At 37.4% G+C, this 27,632-nt stretch overlaps 1 protein-coding gene across 8 annotated transcripts in view; it reads right to left on the reverse strand.

Annotated features, from left to right (window-relative positions):
• Window positions 1-27,632, reverse strand: part of PDE1C (phosphodiesterase 1C) — a 417,006-nt gene that overhangs the window by 77,563 nt on the left and 311,811 nt on the right. For all 8 annotated transcript variants that reach the window (XM_054692457.1, XM_037509953.2, XM_037509936.2 and 5 more), the window contains 9 exons: window positions 26,327-26,440; window positions 24,043-24,225; window positions 22,979-23,045; window positions 18,460-18,576; window positions 16,251-16,391; window positions 8,430-8,530; window positions 5,905-6,033; window positions 4,095-4,196; window positions 3,437-3,557 (listed from right to left, as the gene is read on the reverse strand). In XM_054692457.1, coding sequence (XP_054548432.1) covers window positions 3,437-3,557; window positions 4,095-4,196; window positions 5,905-6,033; window positions 8,430-8,530; window positions 16,251-16,391; window positions 18,460-18,576; window positions 22,979-23,045; window positions 24,043-24,225; window positions 26,327-26,440 — 1,075 coding nt within the window. The remainder of the gene's footprint in view (window positions 1-3,436; window positions 3,558-4,094; window positions 4,197-5,904; window positions 6,034-8,429; window positions 8,531-16,250; window positions 16,392-18,459; window positions 18,577-22,978; window positions 23,046-24,042; window positions 24,226-26,326; window positions 26,441-27,632) is intronic.

Raw genomic sequence — 27,632 nt, forward strand, 5'->3', positions numbered from 1 at the left:
TTTAAAAAAATTCATTATCAGAGTGTATAAGATTGATGATGAGAAAAAGATAAACTCCTAGCCTTACATTTTGTACTATTAAACAGACAGACAGAATGAAAATAAGTAAATGTTCGAGTTAGGGAGTTAGCACAAGGACAGAGTTAACTCAAGTAGAAGAAATGAATTAATAAAAATAAAAACACCAACTAAGGCATTATAAAATAAAAAAGAAATAATAAATGAGTCAAATGATTAGCTAATTTTATAGTAAAGAAAGGGAGAAACACTCATACATGAAATTTTTAAAAAATGGTGAAATAGCCCGTTACACAGAGAAAAATTAAAAGGGTTATAAGAGAGAGTTGCAAAATTTAAAAATATGCAGCAATACAAAGAAAATGAACCTCAAGATTTTTACCAGATATATTTACCAAGGAGATAAATTTATATTTCTTTAAAGTCAGTATTTCATTGACAAGCACCTTGAGACAGTCACTTGAATTTTGTAAAATAAGGCTATAAAACCAAAGATACAACATTCTTTTAGCAAAGTATGGAAGGTTGTATTCATCGGCACTGGTACCATTCCCTCATTTTGAAATATAACCTAACTTCTCATTGAGATTTCCCACTGGAATTGTTCAATCTAAAATCTATAGTTAAGTACTAAGGCAATATTTCTCCTACACAGGTTACTTACAATGGCTTATAGTCTCTGGGTTAAAAAATAAGTCAATAAAAATAATTTACTGAACCATAATTACTAGAAAATAGTTTTAGTCCAGTGAGCTAACATTCTATTCCCAGCAGACAAGAAAGTCAATATGGTCATTTTCACATATCCTCTAGCATATTTTCATTCAATTCAAGCATATGTGTATGCACACAAGATTTCCTTTATTGGAAAAAATATACTCAACATAGATACACTAGTTAAGATCTACCTTTTGCTACAGATTAAACACTCCTAACTATATGGGGTATGATATACCTCAAAAGCAGAATCAAAGAAAGCATATGATAAAGGGAGTGGGTATTTGGAAAATGGCTCAAAAAAGCCCTCAATGAGGGATGAATTGGCAGTGTCATACTTGTATACAGAACCAGGACTCACCTGTACAGCTCTAGTTCCTCCTGTGCTATTGGGATCCATTTGAAAATTTCCAAGAGTTGTAGTTTACAACTGAGGCCAAGAGTTGACGTTACAATATGAAATATACATGTATGTTGAATGAGGAACCTGCTGGTGTGTTCATATATACCTTTTAAAGGTGTGTGTGTGTGTGTGTGGTATTGATGTACACCCATGGACAGAATGAAGGAAACACGGAACATGCAATGCTTGGAAGGATACACCCAGTGACAGATGTTAACTAGAATTATTGTGATCAATTTGCAGTATATATAAATATCAAACCAGTATACGGTACACCTAGAGCTAATATGTTATGTGCCAATTATGCCGCAATAAAAAATGTGATACCTTGAGTTAAAAAAAAAAACACATCTGGTCCAACCTTCTGAATCCCTCCCATTCCTATTTCCCGCCCCCCAAAAAATTAATATTAAAAAAAGAAAAAAATGTAAAATGTTAAAAAAATAAAATAAAATATCTGATAATAAGTTAATGTTATGCAAAAAAAAAAAAACAGCAAATCAGAGATAGACCACTGGGAACTAGAGGAGTTATCTGATGAGTCCCAGGCCACAAAGCAGTTAGAATTAAAATTCCAATAAAGGGTGTTCTGGCCTTTGTTTAATATGCTTTTAACTCTAGTCCAACTTCATTACCAGATAATGTAGACAGCTTCAGAAGAAGAAAGACTCAAATACCTTCCACAATTTCTCCACTCAAACTAGAATCACAGGAATGAGAGTCATCATACAAGAGTAACTTGCTTCCAAAAATCTGAGTCATCTTTGAAAGAGTCTACCTTTTGTTAATTTAGATGACAAAGTTGAGCTGGTTAAAATCATGTTTTATGGAATCTCAGGTATCTCTGAATCCATTATATGAACTTCCCTTCTTAAATTAACAATAATTAACTGAACTAACTTGAATCAACTATAATTAACATGATCATTCTTTTAACCTCAGGACCCCCAAGTCTGGAAGCAGATGTCTTAATGGCAGCTCTTTCTGAGATGAGGTTAGCACACATGCCTGAATTTAAGAAGAGTCTTGGTGCTATATACTCATTTTTCTTTCTATGTTTACAATGTGTACTCATAAAGACTCTGGCTATTCATATAGAAAACACAATCCTGGGTCTTAGGAGCTGTCAATTATAACTGGAAGAGTAGCTTCAGTAATTTCTTGACCCCCAAATTACCATGTCTGGCTTAGGAATTTGACATCATGTACGTGTGTGCTAGAAGCAACCCACTCAGTTATAATAGACAGGAGTTAAAGATTAACATTTTAATCCCTTTGGCAACATCCAGGGGACCATCAGTTGCTTCACCCATTAGAATAAAAAAGTAAAAGCACTACTGAGGTGACTTTTTCTTTCCTTTCATTACAGATGACTGGATAAACAAATTATGGGATATGTATATCCAATGGAATACTACTCAATGATTTAAAAAGATGAAATAGTGCCTTTTAGGACAGCATGAATGGATCTTGAGGTGATTATACAAAGTGAAATAAATCAGAAAGTGAAAGACAATTACCAGATGGTTTCATTCATATGTGGAATATAAATAACCAAAGAAAACAAACTAGCAAAACAATACGTATAATTCTTAGGCACTTTGCAAAATATACTGGTTACCGGAGGGGATAGAAAGTGGGGGTGGAGGGATAAGGGAGGTATGGGCAGGGATGCAAATCGAATGCAGCAATATATTAAGAGAATCATCCCCCATGACCAAATGGGACATATCCCAGGGATACAAAGTGGGTTCAACATATGCAAATCAATCATATCATTTCCAACAAGAAGATTAAAGTCACATAGCCATTTTAATAGCTATGGAAAAAGAATTTGATAGATTTAACACCCATTTATCATAGAAACTCTCACACAGGAATAAAATGAACATTGTCTCAACATAATAAAGGCCATATATGGCAAATCCAAAGCCAGCATCATATTCAGTAGTGGAAAACTGAAAGCATTTCCCCTAATATTAGGAAGAAGACCAGGGTATTCACTTTCACCACTACTGTTCAGATGACATTTTGACAAAAGATTGCTGCTTAGAATTTTGCTTTCTAAACAGAAATTCTTAGGCTAGAGACACCATACTTTTCTGAGAAGCAGAATTTAAGGAAGATTCAAACATCACATCATCAGGAGGTAAAACCAAAACCAATAACCCGCAAATCTTCCTTCCCCAAAGAAAATTCCTGTAATCTCTATAGTCCTTATTTTAGCATTGTTAAAATATAAAGTCCATAAAATAACTACAGATGATAGCCCTGGGGGGTAGCACACCCACAAGGTACCTGTCTGAAGAACTCCTCCAGGAGAGACATTGTCCAGCGATGATGGAGATCCCATGCTTTTGCTGGATGGCTAATATCTGCCGTGTGCAGCATCAGAGATAAGGCTTTTGGTTTTTCAATCCTAAAACCCAAAGGACCAAACACAATGACAAAGTGATCAAAACCTCCATAGAGTTGGAAAAATTCATTAAATTTAATCCCTTCTATTCTCCCATCTTAAACCCTGAGTTGGCACAAAGCATCATTCCATCCTACAAATGGGGTATTCATCAGCTTCATCTCCATGTTTATTGAGAGGCACCTCAGAATCAAAACTATTTCTGGAATGACTGCATGATTCCAAAAGACAAGAATCCAAGCGTCACTCACTGATTTTTATTTGTTGCTTCTGCATCAAGTGGATCTTTGATAAATTCCTTTTTCCAAAGGGAAGCATTTTAAAGTCTAATTAGGATAGATTGTTACTGGCTTTACTATTTATTGCCATCCTGAGAAGAACAGGATATGAGATGTTCAATTTGCCTATCACCCCTCTAATTACCCCCCACTTTATGAGACCAGTCAAAGTTCCATTGAAGGAGGTATGTCTTTAAGATGCAATCATGTGGACAGCCATTCCCAACAGCTAAACAACAGAGGATGTCACAAGAGCACTCACGCTTCTGGCTGCTGCAGGGCAGTCTTCATTGCTTTGATTTGTTGGAAATGACAGGACATATCCGTGGCCATCACCATCTCAATTACCAAAGTCCGAAATTCCCTTTTAAAGACATGGGGTTGGCGTGGGGCAGGGGAAGAAGAGGAATTTAAAAAATGGAAAGTAAATATTTTTTTCCATTTCTAATCAAAATCAGTTAATTACTTGTGACATTTCTAATCTAATGGGATCCTTTTAGGTAGGCATTTTTATGAGGAATAAAAGTTAAGGGTTAAAGAAATCATTTATTACAAATATAGTATGTGGAATGCACACATCATTTGGGAAATTAACTCACAGGAAAAATTCCAAATAGTACAGAGAGCTCCCATACATTCCCTCTTCCCAGCACAGGTTCCCTGATTAGGACCAGTATTATAGGACCAGCATTATTTAACATCTTGCAGCATTTGTTGCAATTGATAAGCTAACATTGGTACATCGTGTACATTGGTACTGCCAACAGGAATACAGAGAAAAACGACTAGGATTGTGTCCTAGTGTGAGCCTTGTTTTTTTGTGTGAGCTGTGAACTGATGTGTTCTGGTCTGCTCTGGTACCTTGCATTTAGATATTCCGATACTAGCCTCGCTAACCCTCAAGTAGACTGCAAAGATCAAAGAAGCTATGATCATACAAAAGTGAGAATAAAAAATACCTAACTACTTTTTCTTTAACAGAACTAGAATTAAATAGAAATAGAAAAGCCTTACCAAAAATATTGATAATTGAAGTGACATATCTATGGTTTGAAAAAATGGTAAGAGGCAACGAAGCACGTTTTTGAAGCACTTGATTAGATTTTCTTGAGACCAGGAATATACATCTAAATAAGACCTCACACAAATCCTTCCAAACCCTGATACGTCTGAATATTCATGAAGCCTTTCTTGCCATATTCAAATATTTCATTACATTTTTACAACCATTTTAATTGGATAGAGGACTCCTTTTTTATCCAGAAGACATGCATTGATTAACTGAAATGCTCTGTATTTTTTAGATTCTGGCTGAATCTAGCATTTTTCCAATAATATTCAAGCCAAATACTCTCCTATCTTTTAATAAACTGGAGCTGCATAGAAACTAGTGGCAAACTCTTACTGGAAATCAGTTTTACGTTTATGGCTCAGTATGGCTGCTTTCTCTGCATTCCTTGCAGAATAGCTGTCATACAGATCCTCTATAAACTGCAGATCATTTAATTTAAATACAAATACTATTTCCATCAAAGTAGATTCAGAACTTTGTAAAGACTTACATGATTTTGCCTAAAAGCTTTGAAACACCTTCATCTATATTTATAGCAAGAATGATTTGCAGGCTTGCTGTGTGTGCCACAAAGTGTGTTAAGCATCCTAAATAGATTATATTACTTAAGCTAGCCCTCACCAAGTCACAGGGCAAATAATAATTCTCTTCTAGAAATCAAATATTTAAGAAGTGTAAAGAGTTGATTAACTTCCTAAACATCATATCAATAGTAACTTTGTCATATTCAAAGTCAGGTGTTTCTATATTTAGACACACAGTGTCATACAGGCAACAGAACTAGGTATCTAATGTTACTTTTACATGTCAAAATACTTTTCTTAGCAAAATTTTTGAATACTTGTGTCCAAAAAAAGAGACACAGAGTGTTTGGGAACTGGGGGAGAGAAAAAGAGAGAATAATATAAATTTCAAACAGGGTATTATTTCTTCCAAAGCAGCACACTTCATCTCACAGTTCTTTCCTGGCCTCCAAATATCTCTCCTGTCTCATCCTTACCTCCAGTCATCCTTTGAGAGGTTGATCAAAATATTCATTTCCTCATCTTCTTGCAGAAGGCGATAAGCTGCACTTAAGTGGTGATTTTCTAATACAGACCTATCGTTGTACAGAATAGCTGGATCAGACCTGAAGAGACAGCCAAGCAAAGAAATTTAGGATGTACAATGCTCGAGGTTGTCCAATGCACCATCTGTTTTTCCTATATTTAGCAATTATTTTTTGCCCCCATGCAAATTATATCAAGCAAAAAGTTCTAACACTACAAATTACCAATAGATATGTAGAATGTTTTGTTAATATGTGGATGTGATGTCCAACTCTTCAAAAACTGTTCCATAACCAGATCTGAATCATCTGTCCTAGTGGCAACAGTGAGTTTTAAAAATGCAGGTCAAGTCAATTTTCTTATATTTTCTGGAATGATTTTATTTTTTTTTTTATTTTTATTCTATTCAGCAAGAGAATTTATTTGTTTTAGTTGCAACTCTCTGAACACAGAACACCCTGTGGCTACAGTTCTAAGTTCCTTTGGTAGTTGTTTGATATTAAAATTTTGCCCAGCAGAAGTCACAAGTGGACAGTTAAAAGTAAAGAATGTAAGAACCACACAATTGTTAGTCACTCTCTCCAAAGCTACTCCACAGCTGAATGGCACTATACACAAAGCTGTGTGATATTTCAACATCTTTAATTTAAAGAAATATTAAATTACTAGAGCTTATTTGTTTCTCATCAAGAAAGCTGGGTTCCAGAGGTGTGAATGACTTCTCAGAGTCCTACAGCGGAGAAAGGTCAGGGTTGGGATAAAGGTGAGGTCTTCTGAGAGTTGGATCCGTCTCCCCAAAATAATTTCCACCTGTCATTAGCGAAACTTTGGGATATATGCAGCATATCTTTCAAGTGTTAGGTGTAACATTGTGTCCCTCAAAGAGAAGAGGTTACAGACTTAGCTTTCTGAACAGGGATAACAAGGGCTGACATGCTTTGGATAAAGCTCTGTTGAAGAAGGCCAATGTTTAAAATACCTTCCCAACCCAGTTTAACTAAACTCACTGGAATTTTTCTTACTCCAATGGACTTGACACCAAACATGCACATCCTGGCTGAAAGAGCTGATCTTCTACCTGTCAAGTAAGTAAGGTACCCACTGATGTGTATTTTGTGACATCCAGTTATTTTCTAATTCCTGAAATTAAGCCATTTCCCTCTGAGTTGTGACTAGTTCTGCTACTGTCTCCAGTCAAGATCCACATATAACTGCTCCTTCAGCCACCTATCTTCCTGCAGGGCTAGTCACCACAGCCTCTGTCCTCAGAGCAAGGGCTCTACCTGCAGACAGCCAATAAACACGGCTGCTCCGTGGAACTCTCTGGATTTAAAAATCTTACAACACGACTACAAAAGACTGTTTGGCAGCAGCTGAGACTGTGAGGAGGCAGGAGGTAGAAAATGAAGCAAGGGGCTTAAGTCCTTTTGTCCTCCATTCTATTGAAATTCTCTTCTGCACAGAGATCAGATAATATTGTCTTCTTTTGTGTACCCCATAATTAAGTGTTGGGTTCATTATATACATACAGATTGATTTAAAGAACACAAATCTATCTGGAGAGTGCACCTGTTTTTCAAGAGAAATTGGTATTTATTTGGTATTAAACTCTCACCCCTCCCTGCTATATTCTTTGTCTTGTTGCCTCTCTCCAAATTCTAGCTTCTTTTGATTTCTATGCCAGGGCCCAATGAAAGCCAGTCAGGGTCTTCAGTTCCATATCATTGTGTTGAGAGAAGGTAAGTTTTTAGAGGATAAGGAAGGGGCACAGCGGGTTTAATACTAAATGGAAAGGACAGCTGGCTGGTATTCTTGCCTAGAATTCTGTGCTGGAGGAATAATGAGAATAAATTTGCAATTTGGTAAGAGAAAAACACCAGAATTAATTAGTGAGTGCCCCCCTGAGATTTGTGCCCACTGAGAGGGCATGCAGGTTGCCTTTGGGGAAGTTGCCTATGTGGGACTACCTGGCTCCCCAAATCCTGTGTCAGGGGGCACTGCAAGCACTGAACAGAAGAGATGAAATCAGGGAGGATGAGGAGATTATCACCAGGACCCCAGAGATCAGAGGGTAAGAAGCTTCAATTATTTTCCATGTCAATGGAAGCTCCATGCTTGTTTGTCCTGATTTAGCTTACATGGCATCTCAGCCTTTATGGAAACTGTTTCACATCCTTTCAGAAACAGATAGAGTAGGCATTGTTCATATGTAAATCAACAAATTTCTGCATTAGAATGCAGAAAAAGAGGATATCTAGGCTAGATGTGAATAAAATGTGAAAATTAGGCAGATAGCCTCTTAAACTCTAGTACTTGATCAAAGCTGACCCACTGATCTCTTGTTTGAAGTTTTATTTTTCTAGAATGTACAATAGAGCAACCATGTGCAAATAAGAAGGTGACAAGCACCTTCCTGAGTTCTAAAACTCTGTTCCTGCCCCCTTTGCCTCTTATCCAAACACTTCAACATTCTCACCGGGTCTGAATGTGGAAATTGTTGGTGGTTCCGGTGTGTTCATAGTCATGGATGGCAGCTGAGAAGATTATAGCAAAGATCTCCAGCTCCGTCAGCCAGTTCTGAAAGGGAGATTACAGAGCAATCAGATAATCTGTCTCTTTCTCAGACAAAGTCTTCAGCTTGCTGACAACACACCCACATTGCTGCCTCTGCACCCTGCAGCTGGCAAGCTATTGCCAAACACACATTTTCTGACAGACAGAAATGTTTGTGTGTGTGTGTGTTTCTGTGAGGAGAAGGGGTGGTGGGGAGGGGACATGTGGTTTGAAAACAGCAGGCCGAGCAAGGTTGGACTGCTAACTTTTTCAAGGAAGCAAAATATAATGAACACGGTATTTTTTTAATGCTCGTTGCATACTCTCCCAAATTCCAAATAAAACCCCTAGGTAGACACAGAAAGTAAGTTAAAATTTCAACACAATACCAAGAACTAAGAGTAACGGGAAATCTAATGTCTATCCATGGAAAGGGGTTAGACAGAGACACATGGAGAGAGAAACGTGGCCTTTGCCTAACAAATACTGATGTTTGAGGAGCCCCATACACACCACTAAGATTGGCTGTAGTTCAACGGTACTCAAAGAGTGTTCCCTGGCCAGCAAAGGCAGTACCATCTGAAGCGTGGCAGAAATGCAAATCACACTTGTATCCCACTGGACTGGAAACTCTGGGCCTCAGACCACCTCTGTGTTTAACCAAATCATCAGATAATTCTGATGCAAGCTAGGGCTTGATAACTGCCGCTATATTTGAAGCTCTCTTAATTAAATTCCTTTTCAGGGGCTCTTTGAATTCATCCCTGCTTCTCCTCCCTCTGCAAACCATACTTCCTGATGCCCACATGACTGTTGGTCCAACCATTGATACTCTCTGATCACTTTTTTTTTAAGATTTATTTTATTTATTTATGCATACAAAAGCTGGGTTGTAGGCCAGAGATGTGGAGGGGGGGGGCAGTGAGAGGATTCACCAGAGACAGAGTGGGGAACAGAACAGGCAGAATGACTGAAATACCCTGCTGAGGGGAGCAGCGGGCAAGACAGAAGAGGTCTGCTGCGTCATGTGGGTTAGCTCCCTGGTCAGGGATCGACTCGTGCTGCAGTGGCTGCGCATAGTTTCATAGGGCTGAGACTTAAGCCCTTATGCCACCAGGGAGGCCCTTTGCTCACTTTCATTACTATTGGAATTGATATTTGCAAGTTTCAATGTGGTGTATTCCAGCTCCTATTTAACATGTCATTAAACAATTAATTATACCATTGAATATCATATTAAACAATAAATTATTAAAACAAATTTGGAGTTGGTATGTCTGTAGAATTCAAGTTCAGTGCTTTGGACAAACACAGTTCAGTGCTGTTGACAGAGCTGTGACAACAGTGGAAGAGCAGAAGAAAATAAACATAAATCTAGAGATACTGCAATCAGTTTTCTTCATAAGTATGCTTAAGTTACAATTTCACTTTAAAGAAGTAAAACAAGGAATCTTACATAGGGGCAGGGTAAATGCAAGGTAAATATGAGTATGTAAATTAGCATAACTCAGCAAAGAGCCTGAAGTCTGAATGAAAGTAGAGTGAATAAAATATATTTACTGGATCTAAGTTAATAAAAATTATTTTTAAATGAACAGGTACATTTTTATAATTCCAATTAGAACAAACAGAATAAAATGAGAAAGAAATGAGTAAGATAAGCAAAGATTGCAAAAAAAAAAAAAACCCCAAAACAACAAACTGGATTTTAAAACATATCTTAAAAACAGCAAAGAGCCTCCTCATCAGGGTTAACACCTGTAGGGTCTATTCTAGGTGCTTGATATCTAAAATACTCATACAGTAGACAATCCCTTAATGGTAGGTACTGTTATTATCCCCACTGTAGAGATGATGAAACTGAAGCTCAGAGGTGTTTAACTTACTAAAGTCACACAGCTAATCGTGTGACAAGCCACACACTATTACTCCAGAATTCTCACTCATCATCTTGAAGTCATCTTTGAGTTCAATTTTGTGTGCTGTCATACAGGTTTAATTTCATATTCCACATGTTCTTAATATTTTCCATACCTGTATATATTTTATGTTGGCAACGTCTTTCTTTTCATCTTCAACACCCTGTCCCCAACCAGCTTCCCTGACTCCCTCTACCCAAGTCCCCCATATACTTCTCTGTCCAAACTCACGCAATGATAATTTAACATTTTAAAGGAAGGTTATGAATGGGAGACATTGCACCATGTAAATAAACCTGAATCACAGAGCACTGGTGCAGGTGATTCAGAAGGTGTTCAAATAATCACATAATTGCAGTTCTCACATTACAAGTATTAGTGTAACTTCCTTACTCAAATATTCTAACAAGATATTTCTTAGTTGTAACCTTCTTCTAAATACCAAAACAACACATTAGTAAATGAGCATGCAACAAGAGAAATAAAACCTTAGCTTTTAACATTCGTTTTAATATTCTGGCTTTTCAACAAAACCTTTGGTTGCTTAAAAGTCAGTTTTGCTGTTTGAGTATAAGAAGAAAGGAGAGAGAATATCTGGGGGGGAAAAGCAAAATAAAAAAAGAAAAGAAAGAATGAGATAAGATGAGAAACAGCTTCACAGATGAGAGAGATTTAAAATGGGCATTGAAGACTGGAACGAGCAAGAAATGGAAGTGGTTATTTTTAGAAAAATGCTCAAATGAGCAAATCCCAGTGGCAAAAGCTTACTAGTCACGAGTAATGAAATTCTTGTGTTTACTGGAGTGAGAGTTAAGTCTGACTAGGGACCTCTGATGTCAGGTATTAAAGGCCAGGATGAGGAACACAAACTGGATTCAATAGGCAGTGACGTTTACATATAAGAGATGTGGTAAAAATGTGGTCAGCCTGCCACCGAAAGGAAGAAAGGAGAGAAGTATTTTTGGACTAGAAAGTTTTTATGTGTAGAGAGTGTGGAGGCAAAATCCATGCAGCCTAGCAATGAAGTGAATGTGGGGGCAAGAAGAGGTGGTGGTCAAGAAGAACAAGGAATTAAAGATGACCTCAATCTGCCTTGCCTGAGTGGCTGAAAAAGCGACAGGTGGTAGCAGATGGCATCATTCACAGGAATGTAGAAGGTTGGAGAAGTTATTTTGAAGGAAATTTAGTTTCATGTTTTCATATGGCTCAGATTTTGTAACCTTTTCCAAATTAATTATTGTGAACCCAGCTTTTATGGAAGTCTAAGAAGTCAGAAGTTTTAATTCTGCACGAATTTTATTCCAGTTTATCAAATGAAGACAAGACACATGTCACAGAGCCTATCAGTATCACCATCTACAAATTATGAGTGTCACAACCAATTAAATGACAAGGATGCTTTAGTGGACCGTGAATTTTGCTACAGGTGACTCAGAAGATCAAGAGGTGCGTGTGTGTGTGTGCATGCACGTGAGTGCACACACATTGACACACCTCGGGGTAAGTGGGGAGCAATGGAAACCTGAAGGGAAAAGACAGGAGCAAAATATCAGAGACAATATTAACAGTTGTGACTTTGATATATGACTGACAGTTTCTTTAGTAATTTGCATTCACCCCTGTATTATTGATAGATTTCTATTGTGACCTTAACAAACAACTGCAAACTTAAGCTTTAAGAAACCACTCCTATTTATTGGCATACAGTTCTGAAATCCAGCATAGCGTGGTTGGATTTTCTGGTCAGGACATCAAGGTGTTCTCAGGGCTTCATTCCTCTCTAGAAGTTCCTTGGAAAAATTCACTTCAGGCACATTTAGGGCATTAGCAGAATTCATTTCTTTCTCATGCTTTTCACCTGACTTCCTTCATGTTCAAGCTACAAAGCTTCATTGATTATTTCCCACTTTTTTCTACCACACCTCTTGACTTTTAAAACTCATGAGATTCCATTGGTCCCACCTGGGGAGTCCACCATCACTGCCCCACTGTAAGATCCTCTGATTAGTAACTTTGTTGTGTCTCAAAGTCACTTTTACCATCAAATGTAACATATCAACAGTTATGATACTAGAGGGCAAAGGTCATGGTGACCAAAATTATGTAAACTACAAAGTCTAATAAAATTACTTAGCACACTTTAACCAGAATGTTGTTTTGATGTCCATAGTGATTCTCTTATAATTATGTGTGATAAGTGAGCTAAAATACAAGATACACAGTTTCTCCCTTTAAAAAAAAAAGTCAAAAGGAAAATTGATGGCACCTTGCCTGGCAAAAGCAATGAAAGGGGCCAAGAGGCAGCTTTTGAGTTTGGAATCTTTTGACCCAAATCAAAATCAAACTGGAGTTTGGAGTCTGAATCATCTCTATTCAATGATCAACAACTCTTCAATCTAATTTTGTTTAAGGATTTTCTCTTAGAACGAGCAAACTAATTCTGAAAGCATTCAAGTGTCTTCTATGCACCCAAGTTAAGCAATAATGAGTAATATAAGCAGATTACAATGAGTAATACTGTCGATGTTGAAGCCAAGACATCACTTTATCAATGGGATGTTTTGAATCCCTGTGCATCTTACAGTTTATAACACTGAAATGATTTAAAGCATTTCCCCCTCTTGGTTTGTAATGAAAGGTTAGAGTAACAATATGTTCTCCATTCATCAGCATGCTCCCCACTGTTTTTGTAAGCTTGCAATGAAAGATGTTTGTTTTAAGCTGCATTTCCAAGAGAGAGTGGGTGGGAAGTAGTTTCTAAATTTAAGAATTATTCTGAATATAGCCAGAATTGATAATAAAAATTCAATGGTAAATGGCAAATGAGCTCATTTAAGAACAGTATGCAGTACATCATGATCATTGGCTGCTATGATCTAACATTTATGTTAATGATAACCTGCATTAGCATATATGCTTGGGAGTTTTTCTTGAGGACTGAAGAAGCTATATATGATTCACCCTTATATCCCAAGGCATACTGTACACAGCAGGTACTAACTAAACAAATGTTGAATAGATGAGTTCAAAGCACATTTTCACCTTCATTTTGATCTTTACCATAATATTTTGAAGTTATACAGGAGGATAATAAGGTTTCTTTTCTTTCTTTCTTTTTTTTTCTTTTTTTTTTTTTTTGCCTAAAGCATTGTTAAAGCAAGTCTAATTACTCAAATGCTTGCGATGCCAAATCTGGTCTGTGTCCTGCCTTCTTTTCTGACCTCATTTGCATCACTAACTCCATGTGTGCTGTCCACCAGGCTTGCTCTGTGCTCCTTGAATACTGCAGAGCTCTCATGAAGGTGGACAACCCTGCACGCACTGTGCTGGCACACTCCTCTTCAGTTCTTAGTATGGTTCAACCCTACAATCACAACCTCCCCCCCCAGATTAAATGTTATCTTTGGAGAAAGGTTGTTCCCAATTATCTAATTAAACCCCCAATTTTCCCTATACAAGTACACAATTTTAATTCTCTACAGAACACCACTGTCATTCTCTTATTTATGCTTTCATTGGTCTTCTACTTTAAGTTCCCACTAGAATGCAAGTTCTGTAAGACCACTATCATGTAAAAAAGGAACCATACCCAGTAAGTGCTCAATAAATATGCAAGTTTAGTTTTTGAAGCTCTACTGAAATCCATTGCTATAAGTGTCTATTTTGCACAAATACATTTTTTCCTTACTACAGATTCAGCAGATACTTTAATATTTAATAGAGTAAGAACTACCCACCATATACATTATCTTTTTCAAAACTGTCTGTGATAAGGTTGCAAGACATCCATTTTTACATAAATTTCAGACTCAAATGATCTTGTTTCATGTTGAAATTTTTTATTGATATTGCCTTGAATTTAGAGATTACCTTAAGGAAAATAAACATCTATATAATAATGAGGATTTCATTAAAAATATGTGTTTCTCCACTTATTGAAGCATTGGTTTTTTGTCTTTTCATTTCCTTTTCTATGCCATTTTTGAAGTTCTTAGTAGAAAATTTATCACTGTTTAAACTGTTGGGAATGTTTTTTCTATTGTACTTGTTAATATCTAGTGTATAGGACAGCTATTTTAATCTGAACTTACTTTTTTTTTAATGTGCTTGTCTAATTTGTAGTTGTTTTTTTGATTTTTTAAAAATGATCAAACTACTGTCATGGTGTACTTCTTGGTTTTGGGGGATAATATTGTCTAAGACCTCCAGAAAAATGCTCAATAGCAATATTAATGTGGGTGTTGTTTGGTTCCATGCTTGCACGGAACCTTTATTGCAGTAAACAAATTACTTTTTTTAGTGTTGCTATAATTAAACAAAAAGGTTTTTAATAATATATTCAAGAAATCAGCATAATCATAGAGAAGAACTAAAAACCAATGATATATTTTGGGAAAAGCCTCCAGTTTTAATAGCAATTCCCAACTACTGAACTTCCTTTCTGAGACAGAGCACTTCAGATTTTTGATGCTTTACCCCTAACCATCACAGAAGTTTTACAAGATAGAATGTTTTTCTCTATTTTAGAAATTAGGAAATCCTGACTCAGAGATTCAAGCAATTTATCATAGGTCACAAAATCTAATAAGTAATTAAGCTAGGATTTATAGCCAACTATATCTAGCTCCAAAGCCCACACTCCTCCCACTGTATTCCATTTTTAATTCAGCAAGATATTAGACCAACTTCTTGAACATGCCCTAGCAAAAAATATAACAAATGTGTACTGGGTTTATGGGCTAATTAAGAACCATACCCAAAGAATGTCTATCTTGATGTCAATTATGAAGATTTCAAAATAAAGTCATAGAAAGCTAACATAGAGACTTAGCTGTTTGTCACTAACACTTTTAACTTTTAAAATTAATGTCTTACATCAGCCACAGGGCAAAGGCATGGATGTCCAAGCTGAACAGATCAGTAAATACAATGGATTACAGAATAGAAACTACACAGCTATGAAACAAAAGATCTCATTTTGCTGTTTCTGGGTGGCAGTAGGTGGAAATTATACTAAGATTAATAAGCCAGAAGGAGAAAGATCAATATCAAATGATACCACTCATGTGTGAAATATGAAGAAACAAAACTAAATAAAACAAGCCCTAAAAATCTGAGTGTAGAATTGAGGCTACCAGAGGTAGAGGGATAGCGGTTAGAGAAAGTCAGGAGGGGGACACAATGGACCACGGTGAGGATTATGGGGGGCTTTGGTGGTAGATATGGTGTGATAACATACATCTGAAGAGGTGTGAACATATATTTCTAATCATATAAAGTGTTGTGAACCAATATTAACTCAAGAAAAAAGACCACAAATAGAAATATGAAACATAAATTTACTCCCTTAGTTGAAAAAAAAATCTAAAGGTTGAAAGCAAGCAAGAAAAATTTCAAATAATTAGATGTAAAGACTGACCCTTAGGTTCAAAAAATTCAAATGTATGAGAATAACCTTTGTCCTTTTGAAAAAGACGTAGTGGTCTAAACCAGAAGTGAGCTCTGTGCCACACAGCTGCCATGTACACTCAACGTGATTTCACATGCATGTATGTCATCGCTGGTGACCACAGCCAGAGGTTATGGTATTCTTAAGTTCTAGAAACTATATTTAATCTGATCATAACCTAGTAAGGATAGAGAGAATTCCAGAGGCAAAAGAAGACCCCAAGACTATCTGTGATCAGTTAGACAATTTTTGAGGGTCAGGAAGCCCACAAAATGATGCACTTGTGAATTCAACCTTATCAGAATAGGAACAGCCTCGAATATAAAAATCATCATCACACCTTTTGTACAATCTGAGAGTTCCTATCTTTACGTACCGCCACTCCTGTCTTATAGAGAAGGTAATGCACAGTCTGTGTCACATCAGCAGCATGCATTAAATTGTGGTAAGGATTTTTATGTTTGCTGTATCCCACTTCCAAGGCTTCCACAAATGAGACGAGTGCAGAAATGGGGATCTGTAAGAGACCAGCAAGGTTAATTAGCTAATGATTTTATGACTCTAAGGAAGGAAGCAAAAGTCTAAGTGTGGTTGTCTCTTTCTGGAAGCATATCACATGAAAAAATGAGAACTTTTCTAACAATAAAAATCACTGGAGAAATTATCAGATAATTTAAAAATCTAGCAGGAAGTCTGGTTTAGAAATAATCTGCATTACAAATTGTTCATTGTTCTCTCATTCAGTGGTCCAGAGAAATGACACAGGATCAATTTCAAAGATGTTTAGGTGAAAACAGTACATGTGTTCATATATTTCTCAGGCAAAGTCTTTCATTTTTTGAGAAATCAAAGACCAGCTATTATGAAGCATATCTCATTTATTTATGAGTAAACAAAAGTACACAATTATACAATAAATGTAAAATAAACAAAGGCGCCATCATTTAGAAGGAAAATGGTATGTACAAGACATATTTAAAAAAGAAACAAAATGGGATAGTCTATTACTTGTGGTAACAGAAACAGGCTGTATTTGTATACTCATTATTTGTCTATTTATTATTGGAGGCTTATAATCTGGAATAATATTTCCAATAAGTTTAATTGTTTTTCTGTCTCCAATATGTACAGTACACATACCTCCTTTTTCTATGTGGCAGAAAGTGAAGGACATAATATCTGTAAAAATTAAGGGAACCCTGAAATCATTCATTGCATTCATTTTTTGGATCAATTCCTTGGTCTAGGGTAAATTATCAAGTCCAAAGCTGGGGGAAAGGAAAGAGTATGTTCCAGATTAGCAATCACATTAGTAGGAGGGAAAAAATGGAAAATGCTATGCTAATGATTCCTAAGAGTTTATAGCATGTTTTACCTCGGGCACATTCTTCAATATTGACTGATGGTGGATTTCTTTTTAATTTAAATATTGCCTTTTAGATATTAGAGATGAAATCATTATCATTTTACAAAATGAATATCCAGTGAACCTGGGTTTTTTGAGCTGCTCTTGGGAGAGCTATGAATCCCCAAAGTGCTTGATAAAGGGGTGTATGTGCAGAAACCTTGTTCTGGGGAAAAGTCTGCACCATCCACAGAATTTTTAATCTGGTTTCTGATGCAAAAGGAATTAAGGACCACTGTTGTAAAGTACTGGTGGCTATGCAAGAAATACCTTCCCAGATACACAGCCCTTAGGAAAGTGATAGAAAGCTATGCTGTCTAGAGAAAAAAGACCTACAATTTCCAGAACCTTCTGCATCTTAAGAGAAGCCTGAAGACCGTGACATGGTACTTGTCAGCAAATGAATGCACGGTTCCCCATAGAACTTCATTGCACCTCCAGATTTCATGCTATTATAAGGTTGGGGGAGTTGAACACTGGAGACAATTCATGCCCTTTACTTTAAGTTGAAGAATTAATCTGAAGCATGAATGGTTGGGAAATACCAATGATCTGTCACAAATGATAAGTGAGAGTGTTTGTCTGAATTTGAGCCAAGTGGTGTGAAAAAAAGTTTGCAGAGACAGAAGTACACTCTGTCTCCATTACTGTCTCCTTGCAGGCAGGGGTCGATGGTACATGAAATGAGGCTGAAATGAGACCTGTGGGTAGAGCCGCAAAAAGGTTCTGCCAGTCGAGGCTTCAAGTTGTACTTCTAGGAAAATGGGGTTATATTATTGTTATTATTTTTGTTTTTTTTTTTACAATGTTTGCTTTCTTTTCTCAGGTGTAGTCCCCATAGAATTTCACCACCAATCTATCCTTGTGCCATCACAGCAGTCCCTTGGGTTCTTCCAGCCCTCGCCCTGGTCTCTTTTCCTCCCCCTCCCCTGCAGAATGTCTCTGATTTGTAGTTGTCTTTTTATTGTTGTTTGGTTCTAAATGGAAGCTCCAGCCTCTCCTTGACAATGAGCCCATCCAGGCAAGGGAGTAACAAAAAGTTCCCACCACAGAAGCATTCAGGGCAGCAGCTGCCACCCAGGGCAGTTTTCAGTCTATATTAAAAGGATTCTCTTGGCATTGGCCCAAATTCATGCAAAGATGGACAAATGTGTGCATTTTTTAAAAATTAGGCACTGACCTTGAAACGGCTGATCAGATCATAGCGTGTGAGTAACTCATAGAAAATGAATTTCAATGCGTGATCCCCACTGGCTTCATTGAGGGAAAAGACATCAAAAGACCACTTGTCCACATCCTGCAGAACAAGGTCAAGAGAAATAAGGCATCAGTCCACAGCCGATCATGCAGCTACTGCTGTCCCAGCCCCTCTGGGATCAGCCTGCAGCCCTCACCTGGGATTTCACAGCCTAAGAATCCAAAGCCCTGCTCACGCTCACTTTTCCCCTCCTGGCAGAGGTACGTAACATTCCTGATAAAATACTAAATAGAATTATTACTAATCACAGCTAGAATCTCTGAGTGCCTACCAATTGTTCAGCATTGTGATGGGATGAATAAAATTTATCCTGAAAATAACTGTAGGGATTAGGTAATAATATTTCACTTTACACATGAGAAAACAGAGAAGTTAACTAATTTCTCCAAGACCCACTGTGAATAAGTTCTAGGAACATACAAGGGGCCAGAACACAGATAATGCTTAACTGTTGACTAAGTTCAGAATCTTTCCATCAAGCCCTCCAGCTACAATTGCTAAATGCCATGTTCTTAATTCACTCATGGCTACCTAGGGTGCTTCCCTACTTTAAATTTCTCCCCATCTGCTTGATACTATCTACTGAATTATTCTTTTTCCACACTGAGTGTTAACCCACTTAAAAGTGTACAGAAACAGGTGTCAATATAAAAAGCCACTTCAATCTAAACTGCTGAGCTGAAAGCAAGGAAAAAGCTTTCATGTCACAGACAGAAAAACACTACCACTTTTGGGGTCACCGATCCAGGGACCTAGACCTTAAACCTATCACATTACTTTGCTGAAAAGAGTAAAATGAAGAACTAAGTTAAACACACTCTTCATACACTGTTCTTGAAGTTCAAAACCTGTCTATAAATAGCTACTCCAAAATATTTGTGAACACTGTACTGTCTGCTGAGCCTTTGACTTAAAAGCAAAGTAATGAACAAAGGTGTGTTTAAGCAATAGTAAAAGCAACAGCTCTTTGATTTCTCATCACACCCAGAGTTTTACTTTCAGCTTTAAAGAAAGTACAGAAAGGATACCCGTGAGGCGACATTTAGATGGTTCCTGAAGGAGACCTTGGCGTTCAGGAACTGCTGGGCTGGGAGTCCTTACCTCTGTCCTCACTGCACCCAACATCATGCACCCACCTCAACCCTTCATTCTCCCACCATCCCAAAGGTCAGGATTATCCTAAGACCATCAAGTGCCTCTCTCATTAATGACAGGGCACAAGAAAACTGAAATACAGATAGGGAATACCAGACCTTTCCAAAAAGGTTCCAACTGAATCATTTCAATTCACACTTGTTGGAACCTCACCTCAACCTTCAATAAATTTTCTTTCATTATAATAACTAAAGAAATGGCTGTAAGCAGTGAGAACATTTTCTGTGCCAGGCACATGCAAAGTATTTTATATGCATTTGCAAATTCTCACAACTTTAGAAACAGATGTTACTTCCCTGAGGTTTAAAGGTGACAACCTCAGATTCAAGTGTCTAATGTCACTGGGTAGCAGAACCACAGAAGAACTCCACTGACACCACTGGTGATATCATTGTCAGCAGATGGCATTTTTAACTCAATGAATAATGCTGCTGTGGCACCAACAGGGCCAGACCACAGGTAGTGAGGTCATCAAGAACTCAAGATCTAAAGCATCACCTTTACTACTATAATTGGCATCATCACAATGTCTATTGTCTGACCAATGGTCCTAAAAAAAAGTCCACTGACAATTCAGTAAGTGGAGAGACACTTTGTCACGTGTGATGATTTTTAATTTTATTCTTCAGAGTAAAATGGGGTGGGGCTCTATATCACTGGAAAGAAATAGATTCTCATAGCAAAAAATCAAGATTTACTTTGAATATTAGGACTCAGAGAAACAGGAGGATGAGTAAAAAGAGACAGTGAGACAGCTGTCCTCTCCAGGCCCTCCTGTTTGGGAGGTGTTAACTGTGGTTCTCAAATTTTAATGCTCTTCAGAACCACCTGGAGCACTCAGAAAAAAAATGGTAATTCTTGGGAGGAAAACTGCAGCCTCCCAGTGTGGGTCTGGAATCTGCATTTTAATAAGCATCAATTTTAACTGCTGTAAGCCACTTCTCTTTAACCAAATTTGGCCTCAGGGCTATTGGCATGGAGAAAATGCAGGAACTCCCTACCAGTCCACTGTAAAGGAAGCCTGATCCTCCTCATCTCCCTCCTCCCTCTTTAAACCTGGAATCTGTCCAGGGTGTTTCTTCCTGAGCCACAAAAGACAGCACATGTCTACATGATTTATGACCCACCCCAAGTACCAGAGTTCAGACACCCCAAATTAGAAGTTAGTATATGTGCTGCCGAAGCAAACACACCAAATTAGAAGTTAATATAAATTGAATGGAAAGAAAACAAAAAGAAGAAAAGCATGTTCTCATATTCCAAATCTAGAGGTTGGTGGTGCTTAATTATTCTCTTACTTAAATGTTATTTTAGGCCATGTTCTTAGAATAATCACAAAGTTTAACATGACAGTAGCAGCGTGGGTATTTTATTGAATTGTATTCTCTCAGTCTTTGGGGAAATTTTCTGTACTAGAAGAAAACAATAGTGATTCCACATAAACTGCCAGTGGCAAAGTGGAAATAACCTTTCCCTAACAGGCACTACATAAAAAAAGAACCCATCCGTGTGATTTCTCCAACTCACCTCCAGTCCACTGCAAATAAAACCAGAGTCTTGGGAGGCGGAAACATATTACATTGTAAAAAGGTCTTGAACTTCCCCAGTAAACAGGAGAACAAGAGAAATAGCAGTTTTAGGCTTATGTACATACAAGCAAGACATGTGGAGAAGGGTAGCAATTCTGAGTTAGTGCTCATTCTTTGTCTGAAACATCTAAGTATCTTTCACTCAGAGAGACAACTTGTGTGCATCTGAGAGTTATTTTTCCCCAAAAGTAAAATAACAGCTCATGAGCATAACAAGTTGTCCCACCTTTTCTTCAGTTAGTCTGCATACAAAAGCTGCTTCATTTAGGAAGAAATATTTTCATAAATTTCTTTGTATCTATATAACCACCTGTATTTATGTTCACAATAAAGGAAGAAATTAAAAAGACTTTCACTGACTGTTTCAAGTTCAATTATCAAAATCAATGCAACTTCATAGTGAGTTTTATGAAACATTGTTCTTGTAAAGTGATTTCACTGATTAAATGAGCTGTAAATCACACTGAGGTATTGGGCATAAGTATGTGGTTAAAGAGGAATAAGAGAAAACATTTAACTTTTTCTTTTATCCTTCTTACATATCCTTTCTGTTCTTATAAGAGCTAAAAAGACAGAGGAAAAGAAAGACCGAAAAAAGATGCCTGCATATATGGGTCTCACAAACTCAGCCCTTGAATGTCTCTGAGATAAAAGAGAGCACTATGAATACATAATCAAAATGACCCTAAAGGACTCTCTCCTGACATTAAATTAAGAAGCACCCTACCCCTGCTTTCATGACATGGCAATTTCAGTTATCTTCTGAAAATATCATCAGATAATACCCTTTTCAGGTTTGAGAGCAAAGCAACAAAATGTTTTAACAATAGAAAGGTAGGACGTTCCTAGCAAGTGAATCGACTTCTAGTGTAGGCACCCGGCAAAGTCAACCAGTCCAGTGATCCTAGATCTCAGCACAGCCCTGTGCTCCATCCAGAAGCCAGAATAGCTTTAACCCAGCTGGGATGCCCCCAGCCCTGTGGATCTGCAACATCACACCGATAGGGGTACATCTGCTTTGGGCCTCATAAAGATAGTCTACAATCCAGAAGTTTGCTTGATTGGGAGTAATTCTGCAACATTCAGTTCACTTAAATGCAAACATCTGCATGTCTTCCCATGGAGCTTTTAGACCCAGGGAGAGGCTTCAGAGAATAGTACTATATGTGGAAAGGACAAAGGCGCTGGGGGCATTCATTCCTGCAGCAAAATGTTATTGAGAGAAGGTTGTAGCAAGCCTTAGTTCTGCCTCTAAATGCATGTGACTTTCTAAAAACTTTCTGAGTCTAAGTTTGCTTTTTTTTTTAATCTACAATGAACTTTGAGTAAGAAATCAGATAATGGTAAAATTATGATCACCAAAGGCCTGATGTTGAATACCTATAACCACAACAAATTTGATCTCCTAGAGTCAAAATCAGCCTGTGTACCACAATGTACAGATCACTAAACTATTCCAGGGGAACAGAAAGAATTAAAAACCCACCCAGCGTTTGACTTTTTTTAATTAGCAAGACCAAGACTCAAAATAGAGTGATACTGTTCAAATAGATTAGTAAAAGGTAATAAAAGAACAAAAAGTCATAAATGACTGGGAAAACTATACATGAACTGTATGAAAACTTATTTTGTAACAAATTTAACTGAATTTTTTATTGGGTACAATGTACATAGTCAAGACTTTTCATTGGTGTTACCTTTAAAGCTTCAATAACTGCTGGTGGGTAGCTCAGTCCAACCATGTTTGATGTTCGTCTGTACATTCTGGCAAAATCAGAGGGGGAAAATGCAATATTGTATTTGACAAAGGAGGATTAGCAAGTCACAGATTTATAACAAGTTTTGATAGAATATGAGAAGGGGCATCACCTGGTTACCCAAGGAACCTGAAAATTCATTTACAACCTATTTCATAGTCACTCAAGTGGCTTAAATGTTAAATTCTAAAGAAATTAAAGCAATTGAAAACACATGAACCTCTAGGGACAAAAACTATCTGTGCGTCCCAAATGGGAAATTAAGTATTAAAAATGGGTCACCTCTTCTGCCAGAAGTGACATGGACAGTATGCAATGTGGTACTTTCTGAAAGGAGAACTTCTAGAGGTAACTGATTCAGAAGAGATTGCTCTTTAGAACTGTCAAAAACTAGAAGGAAAAATGTCCCAGGTGAACTTTGACCTGACCATGGTATTTCTAAACACATAATTGTGCAAAAAGAATTACAGGAAGAGTAACTCTATTTCTCAATTTTTAAGAACCGGGGCAATTCCATTTCAAAGAACAAAATGGTTAACAAAATTGGAAAGTGTCATGGGGAACTCAATTCCTTGAAACAACTGTCCCCTCTGGGTCAACAACCCCAAAATATCCCTGATTTGTTCCAAATGCAGACACCATCCACATATGCTAACGAATGATATATTAAATGATGTTTTTCTGAAGAATCTAGAGTTTGAACTCAAACTACATCTTTTCTGGTTAACAAAAGGAATTTTGAACAAATGCAGTTTGTCCAAATGATGCTACAGAGATTAAAAATACATAATTTTTTGGTCATTTCTTATTCAAGACTACCCTTTCCCAGCCAGATAGTTACATTTATAATATCGATATTTATAAAGATACTAAATATTTAAAACACAAAATTTAAATAGAAAAGTATTTATAAAAGTACCAGGATTACATTGAAGCAAAGCTTCCAATTACAAAAACTGGTGTTCCTTTTGCTGCTCTGGTTCCTGAATGACGTCTGCATTTACCTTTCCACAAAGATCCCAGCCTGTACTGCATGGACGATGCTCTTGAATCGTGGTTTCTCTTCACTCCTTCTGAGCATCATCCCCATCTGTCGGGTGAAGGTGGAAGCCAGCCAGTCTCGAACCTCAGAAGGCACCGCATCCGACTGGATGTCACTGAGCTCATCCTCTGTATCCAGGAGTCGCCTGAACGCAAGAAACCCAATACACAATCAGGACATGGAGATGAAATCTGAAGTGAGAACTTTCTGTTCAAAACAACTGTTTCTATCTCTAGTCTACCTGAACACACAGGTGCAAGGAAACCAAATTAAATTAGCCACCTAACAAATATAGCACCTTTACAGTAAGGCTTGTGAGAACCATCTCTTTCAGAATGGCCTTTCCCATCATTTATGGTCCAGGATGGTTTTCTGTCCACAAGACTGGACAGAGGTTCCAAGGAGTTGGAAAGTCTAAAAGTCTCCATCTCAAGCTCCTGGATCTCAGACCCCTCACACTCGAGAATACCCAGTATCTTTATCCCTAGGTTTGTCTAATTTGAATGGAATCAACCTTCCATTTTAAAATGCATTCACATGGAAATTTATTTCATAGATGGGTCATATGGCATTATAGTATATGTCCATTTAAAAATATGGACATTTGAAGACTTTCTTATAGATGACAATATTTACCATAAAGAGTTGCTAAGAGATAGATCTTGTTTCCACCACAAAAAAGAAGCAGTAATTATATGATATGATATGATAGAAGTGTTGGCTGACATTATGATGGTGAGCATATTGCAATAGCTCTCCCTATATAAATATATCAAGTCAACATATTGTTCACCTTAAATTTATACAATGTTACATGTCAGTTATATCCCAAAAGCACAGACTCTGAAAAGAAACAAAAATAAATGCTTTGCGAAGTATTACATAAGTCACCTCAACACAGTCCTCCGAAGTAATGAACCTAAATGATATCAACTGATATTCTCTCTAGTTTGATAAGTCATGCAGAACGCTAATGTCTAAACTTAAGCAAAATTTCCACAACAGTGCAATTCTTTACACAGTGATTGCAAAATTGCTCATAGGTTAGAAAACTAGAAAAGAACGTACAGAGAATAGTAAACTTGAAAATTGTATTTTTTTTTTTTAATAGAGGCTTGTTTATTTATTTATTTATTTGTTTGTTTGTTTATACAAGCACTGGGTACAGTCAGAAGCGCGGGAGGGTGAGAGAATTCACCAGAGCCAGAGCGGGGAGCAGAGCAGGCAGAAGGACCGAAGTACACTGCTGAGGGGAGCAGCGGGCGGCAGGAGAGGTCTGCGCGCCATGTGGGACCCTCCTCCGGTGGCCGGGGAGCAGCCGGGGATCGAACCGGCGTCGCAGAGGCTGCGGGCAGGTTCGCAACCCAGCGCTCAACCGCTGCGCCACCGGGGAGGCCCTGAAAATTGTATTTTATACTAACATTAAACCCTATCAAAAATGAACAGTAAAAGTAAGTATCAGTGAGGGTATTTTTTTTTCTTTTAGACACATCAATTGGGGAGAAGAGGAGGGAAATACAGAATTTGGAAAAAGTTTTGATTGCAAATGTCCTTAAATAAGGAGACAAACACATCACCAAAACCTAAACTACATAGCCCTTAGAAAACAGGGAAACCTTTTCAGATCAGAAATTGCCATAGAAAAGTAAAACATCATAAATTAGAAAAAAAAGAGAAAAACCCTTTCTTATTTACCATTTTGACCTCCCCCCCCCCAAAAAAAAAGCCATTTCGTTACTTTCAAGTACATTAAGTAACTGGAATTTCTTTAATAATTTTGCACAAGTCAAATGGAAAGACTCTGCTAAGAAAATCATTAACATACATAAGCTCTTAGGGGGAACACTGGGTGCTAGAGAGAACAGATGTTTCTCTCTCCCTTCAGGAATCTCCACTTATGGATGGATAATATACCTTAAAACATGGACATCATTTTTAGACACAAGTTAACACCATGCAATATACCATGGAAATCTGAGTTTGATAAAATATTTTTAGAAACTCCTTTTTCTCCTCTTACATAAATTATCTCACTTCATTGCCATAATGGCTGGGAGATCAGTTCCATTTCATAGATGAAAAAGGTACAAAGGATATCTGACATATCTTAGTCTATCCCGTTTGTTTGTGGAACTTCAAGTTCCAAGCCCAGTCATTTGAATACCACCCCATCCTTGCCGGGGTTGGGGGGGATACCCTTAGAAAAGCCACGGTCGCTGTGCTAACCTCTGTCACGTTTAGCTTACCTGGTTTCGTCGATGTACACAGATTCAAGCACTGTAGCTGCATATTCCAGATTCTTCTTAAGATCTACCACCGAAGCCTCCCCTCTCTCTAATTGTTTGACCAAAGACCGTAACCTAAAGGGGCGGGGGAGATATAATTCAATTAGAATAGAGGAAACAAGGGAATGATCCTACAATTAAAGTTATAAATTTTATATTCAGCAAATGCTTTTATTTATTCCAACATATGTGACAGGAAAACACAAGTCGAATGATGGAGCTGATCAGTATTTCTCAAAAGAGAAAATCATAAAATAAGTACGAAAAATTTTTGCCATTGTAAAACAAAACCTAACATGGTCTCATCCACCAGGCACCAACCACCCCAATACCTTCTAACTACCTTTTTTCTTTCTTAAAAAAATTATATAAAAGTAACATTGGTTTGTAATGCTATATAATTTTCAGGAGTACAGCATTATAAACCAACATTCATCTATAATAGATTATGTTCAACACCAAAAGTATGGTTTCCAATTCTTCACCGTTCAATGACCCCTTTTACCCAATTTATCTTTCAAAAAGTTCCCAAATTATCAGTGATTTTGCTTCTCAATTTTATTGGTGTTATTGGTAGTAAAGCATGACCAGCAGCAACATCACTAAGCACCATTAGAGATTCTGTTACATGGAAGGTGCTGTGCTCACAGTGGCCATAGAGAACAGCAAGCCACCAGCCCACAAGTGCCCCAAGTCAGGAAAGGAGATTTAAGCCACAAAACAACCATAGAGAGTTGTATAAAGAATACATGAAGACAAGCTCTTTTCCTAAAGGAGAATTCTTCTATTTAACAGGTAAATACCCTACTTTTTCAAAAATGAGAAAGCACAATAAGCCAAAGCACTAAAGATAAGACATTGCCCACTGCTAATCGAGTTGTAGACAGTGTAAGACAAATGATGAAACGTGCTTCTCTCTTATTTACACGAACATTATTTGCACAGAGAAATTCTCAGTATAGATGAGAGCTGATGCCAAACGATGGCCAAGACTAGTAACTGGGAAAACTGTAAATGCCACAGAGATTTGGAATTTGGAAAAACTCTCCAGGCTGTTCAACAGTCAGCAAAGTCATGAGCAGAAACTGAGGACAATCTTAGTTTCAAATCCCACTTCACAGCAGTCACTATGTAGTACCAGGCAAGGTTATTTACCTTCTCTGAGTGCCAGCTATAAAATGGAAATCCAACCAAACTTCCTAAGTTGACATAAAGATGGAATCAAATTGAGATGAATATAGTCACAACGTGACCCACAATTATTTTT

Source organism: Talpa occidentalis, unplaced genomic scaffold, assembly GCF_014898055.3.
Source record: "Talpa occidentalis isolate TD23 unplaced genomic scaffold, MPIMG_talOcc4v2.1, whole genome shotgun sequence".
Lineage (NCBI taxonomy): Eukaryota > Metazoa > Chordata > Mammalia > Eulipotyphla > Talpidae > Talpa > Talpa occidentalis.